The sequence below is a fragment of the Lepisosteus oculatus genome, chromosome 4 (genome assembly GCF_040954835.1).
Source record: "Lepisosteus oculatus isolate fLepOcu1 chromosome 4, fLepOcu1.hap2, whole genome shotgun sequence".
Taxonomy (NCBI): domain Eukaryota; kingdom Metazoa; phylum Chordata; class Actinopteri; order Semionotiformes; family Lepisosteidae; genus Lepisosteus; species Lepisosteus oculatus.
Window position 1 is genome coordinate 8,107,248 of NC_090699.1, and position 9,610 is coordinate 8,116,857.

The window sequence follows — 9,610 nt, forward strand, 5'->3', positions numbered from 1 at the left end:
TCGCCTTGTATACAGGAGCCAGGGCGGGGTGGGGGAGTGAAGTCACATTCTCCGGCCAGGTCGGTTCTCATTCATCGGACATGACAGCCCGTTGTAGGCCCGCAGCCTGTGCCCTCGGTGCAGAAGTGTAATAACTGCACATCTGTCGAAAGGCTGGTTTCGGTTAAAACAGTAGCTAGTCCCCTGCGGGTTTTTGTTTTCTTAATCCCTGTCCTTCATTTCCAAAACTTTCCAAAACTCTGGAGATGCGGCCCGGCGCGGTGTATGAAGAAGAATGAATTCCTTTCATGGGGGGGTTAAATTATTTGAACCCACCCCCCCACACACACACACCTTACCCAAAGTCTCTCAGTACTCCTCCGATTTACGCGGGTGGAAAAGAGAAACGTCCTTTTGGAAGATGTTTTTTTTTTTAAAGAAACGCTCCCTTAAACTCATAACCGAGCACGACATCGCTGAGGCGCCTAAATAATTCAGACCGACGTCGGTCCCAGACTGGCCTCTTCGGTTTCTGTGAACCCGCTCAAGTGTTACCAAAGCCATCGACGTAGGTACGTCTATGATGGTAAAAGTCTGATTTATGGACCGAGAAGGACAGAAAGAGGACAAGGAGGGGAGGAGGGACCGCTAAACTCGGACTCGGGAGAAGGAAACAGCTGTCGTCAGACACCAGCGAGTAGCGGCATCTTTGAATAAGTGGGGAAAAAAATGTCCTTTTACTCTACAGCAAAACTTTAATATCAGAAGGCAAACACACGATTTGAATTTTTAATTTGAAACACGTTTTTTTTGCCTTTTAATTAAAAGTTTTTGTAAAAAAAAATCCGATTATTTGTGTTTTACTGGCGGCCTCTGACCTTTCCATTCCGAGACCAGGGCTCGCCGCTACCCTGCGGATAGAGACAATGGCAGAACTAATGCAAATCTGTCCCGAAACAGTGTGTGTGTGTGAAGCTGTGTGTTTGAGAGAGCGAAAGGAGGAGGGGAGAGTAAAGTGAACTTTTCAACTGCATTTTCAATGGCAGAGGGCGACACCGTGGAGCTCGACGTGAACCGAGACGGAGCCAGAACTGCACACATCCAGAAAACGACAAATGCACGACTACCTCAGATCTGGTGGTGGTGGGGGGAGATGGAGGTTTTCATCTGAGATCTAAACACTGCAGTGCTCGGGGGATTAACCGGCTAACACTGACACCCACAGCGTTCTTCCTAAAGGTTGTAACCAAGCGGGTTTTATAGGTAATTTTTAAGCCTCAAATAATAATGACCTGGAAACTGATAATATAGGCCAGTGAAGAAAAGGATGATTCAAATACAGTCATTAAACTCCAGGCTGCAATGAAAACCAGGAATGACCCAGTAGTTCTTCAGAACCAGGAGGGAATATAAGTGTCAGCCTTCACCTATAAGGGTAAGGGTTTTAGAACTATAAAATACCTAAGACTATGTGATCCTGGGTAGGTATGTGCACATCTGAACAATTAATTTGGCACCCATACGTGCAATTGGTATAAAAAAAAACTACGTCACTGGGTATTAAGTCCAGAACATCTCAACCGGGGACCCCCGTCATCCATTCCATTGTGGGGTCTTATTACAACCAGCTCGTTAATTATTTAATCGATCGTCGAAACAATTAAGGTGCCGAACGCATTTAGCACCCCAGTGGAGTGTAGAACGGTTGTACAATTGAGCACCACTGACGTAACTTTTTTTGTTTGTTTTGTTTTTGAAGGATGCCTTCAGTGAACATGTCTGTACACTCATTTCTATTTGGGTAACTTGTCAAAAAATATAATTACCCTAGGAAACAAAAAGCCCTCACTTCCTTCCGATTGTGCCTTTCGTGGAGACTGGTAGAGATCAAGAAGCACCCCCAATCCACAATCCGTGTCTCTATTGTGAGAGCTGGGAGCGTTCTGCTACAAGACTGGGGATATCAGAGCTCTCACGTACTGGAGCTCTCAGGCACGCCAGGCACTGCAGTTTGACTGGCTGTCCCTGTGTGGAAGCCCTTTCTCCATGGGGCAGAGCCCTGGCTCTGTGGCTAAGGATCTGCAGCTGTGACTGGAAGGTTGCCAGTTCAAATCCCACGGCCGGCGGGGGAATCCTACTCCGTCGAGTCCCTGAGCAAGGCCCTTAACCAGGGGTGCCGTATAAGTGGCTGACCCTGCACTCTGACCCCAAGCTTCTCTCACCCTGTCTGTGTGTCTCATGGAGAGCAAGCTGGGGTATGTGAACAGACACTAATGCAAGAGATTGTATATGGCTAATAAAGCGATCTTATCTTAAGCAATACTGTTTCCTCCCTCAGAGCGTACCCGTACAGCAGTAACTATCTTTCCCTCCCCCTAGGGTGTTAACTTTATTTTTCATTCTGGCTGAACTCTGAACAACTGCATCCAACTCCTGATGCCTCTGTCCATTTTCGAACTGCTTCATCCAACTGAGAGTCACGGGGGAGCCAGAGTCTATCCTGGCAAGCAATGGGCGCAAGGCAGGATACACCCTGGACAGGACGCCAGTCCATCACTGGGCGCACACACACACTCACGCCAGGGCCAGCTTTATAGTGGAGCAGGTCAAGGTTGATTTCACGCTGAACAGAATGGAATAAACCTTCACTTGTTCCTTTGCTGCCTACACATGCTGACACTGCTCCCTCCTTGAACGTCTTCAACCCGATTTCATAGAAGCCAATTAACCCTCTACCATGTCTTTGGACTGTGGGAGGAAAGCAGAGCTCCCTGAGGAAACCCCAGCAAACCGAGGGAGAACATGCAAACTCCACACAGACAGCACCCCAGGTATGGAACTGAGCCCAGGGCCCCAGCAATGTCATCCATGCCCTGCCACATTTGATCAAAACTGCCTTCCGATCCCATTCTCAATTTGCTTGCTTTTGATTGCCTGCAACGATTTTTTTTTCTAGCGTTGCCAGTGAGCTACAACACAACTGCCAAGATCTGTGGCTCTCCGGTACAGATATCTCCAATCAAAGGCAAAGAGACCTACCGAAACTGAGCCAGGAGGATGCAGGTTCATCTTGTTGTAAGCGAGGTGGAAACAGAAGGGCTAATTAAGAGCCAATTATGTAACCAGCCCAGCTGAAAACTCCGCTGTAACCTCTCTCCTATCTGAGCCTTAGGTAATAGGAGCCAATTAGCTACACTTTGCCTAGCCTGCAAGGAAGAGACTTCTTAAATAATAGCGTGCATTGCTCGCCTTATCCACAGCCTGAGACAATGCCTGAAATTCACCTGCTGGGTTTCTCAAATCCTTCGGCTGTTCGGTGGAGAAACCTCAGCACATCTGCAGCAGAAATCTGCCGGCAGCCCAAATGCCGTCTTTAAAGACACCGAAGGAGATGGCGGATGGTGTGCCCAAGACTGACTTGGGACAACTTGAAAAAGAGCTTATAAAACTTAAAACGACAGTCTTTTTAAGTTATTTTACGCCTGCAGATGTGGAGGAAACGGGCGAGCTCGATGCACAGTAGACTGCCTCGGCACCAAACAGATTTCGGCAGCCAACCCTAATTCTTATATTCACGTACACAATAATACATCGTTTATTTTGACTGGGGAAGGGGTGATGGAGCTGGTATTGCAGACCATGTACGAAAGGTGTATTTAATACTACCATAAGGTTTTGAAACCCATTTCTGTCTTAGAAGATCAGGCGTCCATAACAGGTATCATTAGATAAAGCACAAATCGATATACTAATGAACACATAGTTTGACAATCAGTCGGCGGGTAGAATATACTCCTCTACTGTCAGCCACGCTTTGTCGATATTTCTAACCTTTAGCGCCTGCTGAATGAACAGATAAGCAATGAGACGCAATCCATTTCAACCCCCCCCCCCAAAGATGAAAGATTTAAAAATTCACATGATACATCGCCGAGTCATGAATGAATACCAGCGGGGCTCTGACACTCACAAATCAGATTGTGGCGTTGACAAATAAACAAAAACATTCAAACAGGTCCTACGCAATGCTGCCGCGGACTAGCGCCGTTAGCTGAATCGCGAAGGCAATTCGAATTCGCAATGGCAGAGTGAGGGGTTTTCAGGCGTCGAGTCCTTGGCGTGTCGTCTTTTTTTTTTTTTAAGAAAACGAGACATCTCCGGGCTCGCAAAGTCATCGTCTCGTTTAACGACGCGAAATCTCAAACTAGCGGGGTGATGTCGAATTGCCCCCCCGACTGGTCTCGCCGTATGCCCCTCAGAAACAGTTTCGCCAAATGGAATGCTGCACGATACAGGCTTTATCAGTCGCTTCGGTTTCTTTGTAGGAAAAACGTTATGTGCCCACAGAAACAAAGTCAAATCCACGCAAAAAGTATCACTGGCTAAATATGGCAATGCCCACAAACTTTTATTATACTCGCGTTTTAAACGGCGGAGTTTTTCTTTAAAAAAAAAAGCCTTAGTCTTACCTTTTTGTAGACTGGGAGCGAAAGTTATAATCCATAAGAGTAGCATGGCTTTATTTGGGTCATGAAGTTCCATAAAATGCCCCTCAATCCTCAGTCCGCTTGCTCTCCGCTTTGAAGTAGAAACTGCATCAAGTCCCATTTGTTTGTATTTCCCTTCGCCTTTAACGGGCCCTCGTCGCTGATAACGGGGAGGTTTTTTTTTTCCCAGTTCAAGGAATCTGCGTCGCAAACTTAGAACTCCTCGACTCCGCTACTCCCCCAATCCCAGCCTCTGCGAAACTGCTCGCTGGCGCTCCGTTTCTCCCTCTCCCTGTCTCCCTCTCTCTCTCCCTCTCTCAATCTCAGTTTTGTGTTTTCCAAGAAAAAAAAGGGGGGCTCATTGTGCTTTCTAGAGGCGTTATTCGGTATTGCAGAAGGAAAAGACGCGTGTCTGTGCCCCAGCTATGTGTTCCGAGTTCGCCTCGGGCGGTTTTGTTGTCACGGCACAGCTAACAGCCGCAAAACGACGATTTTTTTCCATTTTTTTTTTATAAGGGGAAAAAGAACGTTCGCCCCACCTTTTTTTTTATGAAACGCGGCCTCTGGAGTTGACACCGGCATGAAAAATTATATTCTTTATTCCCTCCCCTAGCGAAAAAAAAAAAAACAGAAGCAAACAATTTCTTTGAGATCATCCAGTATGTTATTTTCGGGGTTGGCTCGATACTTGTCGATTTAGCGTGTTTGTCAACGCGCATGAAAAGAGTTCAATCTGGAAAATAAAACGCGAAACTAGACAAAACATTTATTAATGATGCTTGTACGTTCTTTGTCAAAATCCATAACAGCTACAGGCACACGAGGCTTGAGTTAAACCAAATGTTATTTTTTTCCCTCCAAAATTAAACTTTATTTTTACTGCTGCAACGTCTTGTGTGTTCGGTGACAACTCCACTGTAAAGCACGGCGAATCCCACAGAAATCGCGTCAGAAACCTAAGGCACAGGAATCTGGCCATGGCCCCGTGAAAGTGCAGGGCCAACACGCGTGTCCCGTCGTGAACGCCGCGCAAATTGCCCGCAGTAGGAATGCGGAAGGAGTCTCGCCCAATTAGGAAGATTATTGTTGTTGACTGCCTACGCCAACATTTCTGCTGGCCTTCTTGGTCGCTGGTTCCCTACCCCCCAACCCTGGTCCCAGGCGAGCGCTGTCTTTATCTGTTTTTGGTTCCAGTTGGGTTGTTAATCAGTGGAACTGACGGATGCCTTTTAATTGATCTGCCTGGTTATTTAGCGTTTAGCTCACCGGCTTCTGCAGTCAGTCCTAGGTTTTAAAAATACCGGCTTCCTTTTATCAAAAGCTGGAGCCTACAGAACGATGCAATCTCCGCTCGGCTTTTCTTCCTAATGTCTGACTTAACAGCTCTTCATGAGCGATCAATTAACAAAGAGCAGACACAGGTGGGAATGTGGGAATGTGTGTGTGTGTGACTATCACACACTTCAACAATTTGCAATCATTATCTTTTCTGAAGAATCCCAATTAGATATATTTCCCCATTGACAAGTCTAAGTCAAGGAAATTCAGAACCTCAGGCTAATGACAATGGCAAACCCCATTCAACATTTCAGGAGCTGAAACCCAATTTGAAACTATATGCCACACACAGAAAACAGAAACCAATTAGCCAGCAAATACGAACTTGACTGAAGTCAAACATGTACCGTGAGACACCCGAGGACCTGAGGACCCCAGAACCAGTTCTGGGGACCAGTGTTGCTCCATGTCTGGTTACTTTCGGAGCCCTTTTACACTGCTCTGTGATAGATCCTCTTAAAATTGTCAAGTGTGCAGACAACACCCAAACGATTACCCAACACGACAGAAGCAGCAAGTGAAATTCAAAAAGATTAAGATAAAATCCAAGACCGGGCAAATTTAACATTAAAAGTGCGGAAAACTACGTGCTGGTAGCGAAAAAATATATATATTTTGGACGCTTTGGTCACATAATGGGTCATGCTTAATTTGAATAGGACACAAATTCGGTTGACAAGTTATTGAAATCTCCAAGTCAAAGTGGGGAATCAGATAGGACGGCCAACAAAAAATACCTAGTTGAAAGCTCAGAATCAAAGCACGTTATGGTAATTTGGGGAACCCCCCAGTCAGATCTCACTTCGAATATTGTGAAGCAAATTTGCTTACCAGACTTTCAAACATTATTAATATGGAATCAGTCCAGGGAATAGCAACCACACACTGAACATCCCAGAGCCCGAAACAGTGTCCTACGTGGACAAGCTAAAGGAGCTGAATGTTTCCAGCCTTTGATAAAGACTCATGAGATGATCTGCTGGTCGTCTTTAAAAGTCCTCAGGGGCACCGAGATATCCTCCGAATCAACAGTGAAACACCAGCAGACACAGACGAACCACGTCCGTTCCCCCGGACAACTAACGTCTGTCGAACGTGATAAATATGCCAATGTTGATGAATTATGGTGAACGCTAGTTTCTCGACCACTTCCACGATTTCTTGTGTGGGATTTAGGCTCGCGGGAGTCATTTGGGAGAGGAGGGTGTGAAAGAACTGGCAGTTTTGTTTTGTGTAACTTTGAACCCAAATGACGGCTTCGCGTGAAAGCGCGATAATATGTTGGCAGAAAAAAAATCAACAAATATAATGTGAAAACAAGTTTCGTAAACTCGATGATTAAATTCCTGGAATCGTCAGGGCTAGGAAGTGGAAGAGTAAGTAAGAATTCTTACTTACTTTTCTGTAAGTAAGAATTCCATTGTACCAGCACCGGTTACATATGGCAATAAAGTTCTAGTCAAGTCAAGAGCACGGCGCAACCGCGCGTCTTGAAATACGCAATTTGAATGTCTAAATTTGTAGCGATTTCTATGGGCAAAGGCTCTTGTGGGAAACGGAGACCACTACTTGGCAAACATTTATTGTAGAGAAACAACACGTATACCTTGACAAAAAAAAATATCGACATTTCTAAAATCTGATGTCATTGTGTCAATCATCCTAACCTTCAAAATGAGCTAACGGTGTCAGGAATATTTCTAGCACCATCGTCGTCATCATCATCATCATCATCATCACAGCCAACAACAATACTATTACTACGAATAATAATATTAATGATAGTATTATTAGTAATAATAGGTTAAAAAACGCTCTGAGACACAGAAAGGATGGTTTTTATCTCCCTCTCGTGGCCATTTAATTTTCAGAGCACACCGTAACATTCATGAAAAAAAACGAGACTCAGATTTATGCCGTGAGATAATCGAGTTGCAGACAAAGCTCTTGGCACCCATTTGCTAAAACAAGGCTGTTCGACAGCTTATCAATATGGCCTGGCACAAACGTTCTCATTCATAAAAAAATCTTTACACGTCTTAATGACTCATTCATTCCAGCGAGCAGCGTGGCTAAGATTTGTTTTACAGCACCAAGTGTGATCACCCTCTGCTCATCCTCAGTGAACCATATATTCTCATATGCCATGTTCTCAATGCCCCCATTTAAAATTGCTGTATTAAAATGTATTGTAAACTGCAGGATTTTGAGACTTTTAATGATCAGAAGGCAAGGTCGTGGTAAATATGCAGAAAGTGCCGGTGAATTCACGTTTTGCCTTTGTCTTATTTGCTCATGTCTAACATGCCCGTTTGTGTTTTGAAAATTGGGTATCGCTTTTCTGAATTTGTGTTTCATACCAAAATGCAAATTTGGACAGTCACTATTCACTTACATATTCCCCTTTACTGAGGATACGTACAGTAATCCATCTGGATGAGGACGTTTAAAAATGACTGTAGGGAACCACCTACAGGCGAAAGGTGGCATAACATCACAGCCGCAGCATTTAAGGTGGAACGAAAAACGCGAAGAAACCAACTGCAGCCTCGTGGAGAACGACAGCACCTAACAAACTATGTAATTCATGTCAGTATTTTACGGGGTGATTTAGCTATAGGAGGTCAGCCATGATTTGACTCTGTTTCAAGCCACAGAGCCTTAGCAGAGACTTTAGGGCTTTGCAGTGCTTGATGTTCCTCAGACCACACCGGCTCTCGGGTTCCTGCTCTCCCCGTAACAGCGAGGATCTCGTCGGGCCGGTGTGGTCTAGCTCCCCGTGAGCTCTGTCTCTCGCTGACCCACCTGACTCCCCCTTAGCCGACCTGGACCGATTACTCTAGAATTCCCTATATAGCGAATTTGGCTTCACACCGGTTCTTTAATTACCTCGTTCCTGCGTGCATGTGAAGTGTCTGACCAGCGCCCTCTGGTGGCTAATTCCTTTAACTGACACTCCAGATCTTGTTGCTCTATTATAATTATTAATAATAATTGCTTACACTTATATAGCGCTTTTCTGGACAATCCACTCAAAGCGCTTTACAGGTAATGGAGACTCCCTCCCAACACCACCAATGTGCAGCCCCACCTGGATGATGCGACGGCAGCCAGTACTCTCACCACACATCAGCTATTAGTGGGGAGCAGAGCAGTTCAGAGATGGGGATTATTAGGAGGCCATGAGTGGTAAGAGCCAATGGGAAATTTGGCCAGGATGCCGGGATTACACCCCTACTCTTTTCGAGGAAAGCCCTGGGATTTTTAATGACCACGGAGTCAGGACCTCGGTTTTACATCTTATCGGAAGGATGGCGCCTGTTTACAGTATAGTGTCCCCGTCACTATACTGGGGCATTAGGACCCACATGGACCACAGGGTGAGCGCCCCCTGCTGAGCTCCAGTGGGCTGCCAGTTGTGAGTTGCAGAGTGATATAGCTGCTGGCAAGCACAACCGCCAGGACTTGACCCCCGGACCCTCAGATTAAAAGTCTAATGCTCTACCAACTGAGCTATTCGGGCATTTACACTAACCTTAACCCTAATCATAGTACAAAGTCCTAATCCTAGTACCCTAACCCTTAGTATAATACCTAATCCCAATCCTATCTCTCATTTTATTAACCTAACCCTGAACATAGTTCCTAGGCCTAATCCTAGTACACTAAACCTCACCTTACTACCATAAACCTAATCATAGTACCTAATCCTAATCCTAGTACCCTAACTCTAATTATAGTACCAAATTCTAATCTTAGTTTTCCGACCCCAATTTTTGTACCTAATCCTAATCGTAGTATTCGAA

At 45.3% G+C, this 9,610-nt stretch overlaps 1 protein-coding gene across 2 annotated transcripts in view; it reads right to left on the minus strand.

Moving 5' to 3' along the window:
* The window catches only part of kirrel1a (kirre like nephrin family adhesion molecule 1a), a 118,856-nt gene extending 113,912 nt beyond the window's left edge, over nucleotides 1-4,944 (minus strand). The window contains exon 1 of one of the 2 annotated variants that reach the window (XM_015339104.2): nucleotides 4,449-4,944. In XM_015339104.2, coding sequence (XP_015194590.1) covers nucleotides 4,449-4,587 — 139 coding nt within the window. In that variant the 5' untranslated portion in view covers nucleotides 4,588-4,944. The remainder of the gene's footprint in view (nucleotides 1-4,448) is intronic. The other variant, XM_015339105.2, reaches the window with a different exon arrangement.
* Between the last annotated feature and the right edge of the window lie 4,666 nt (nucleotides 4,945-9,610).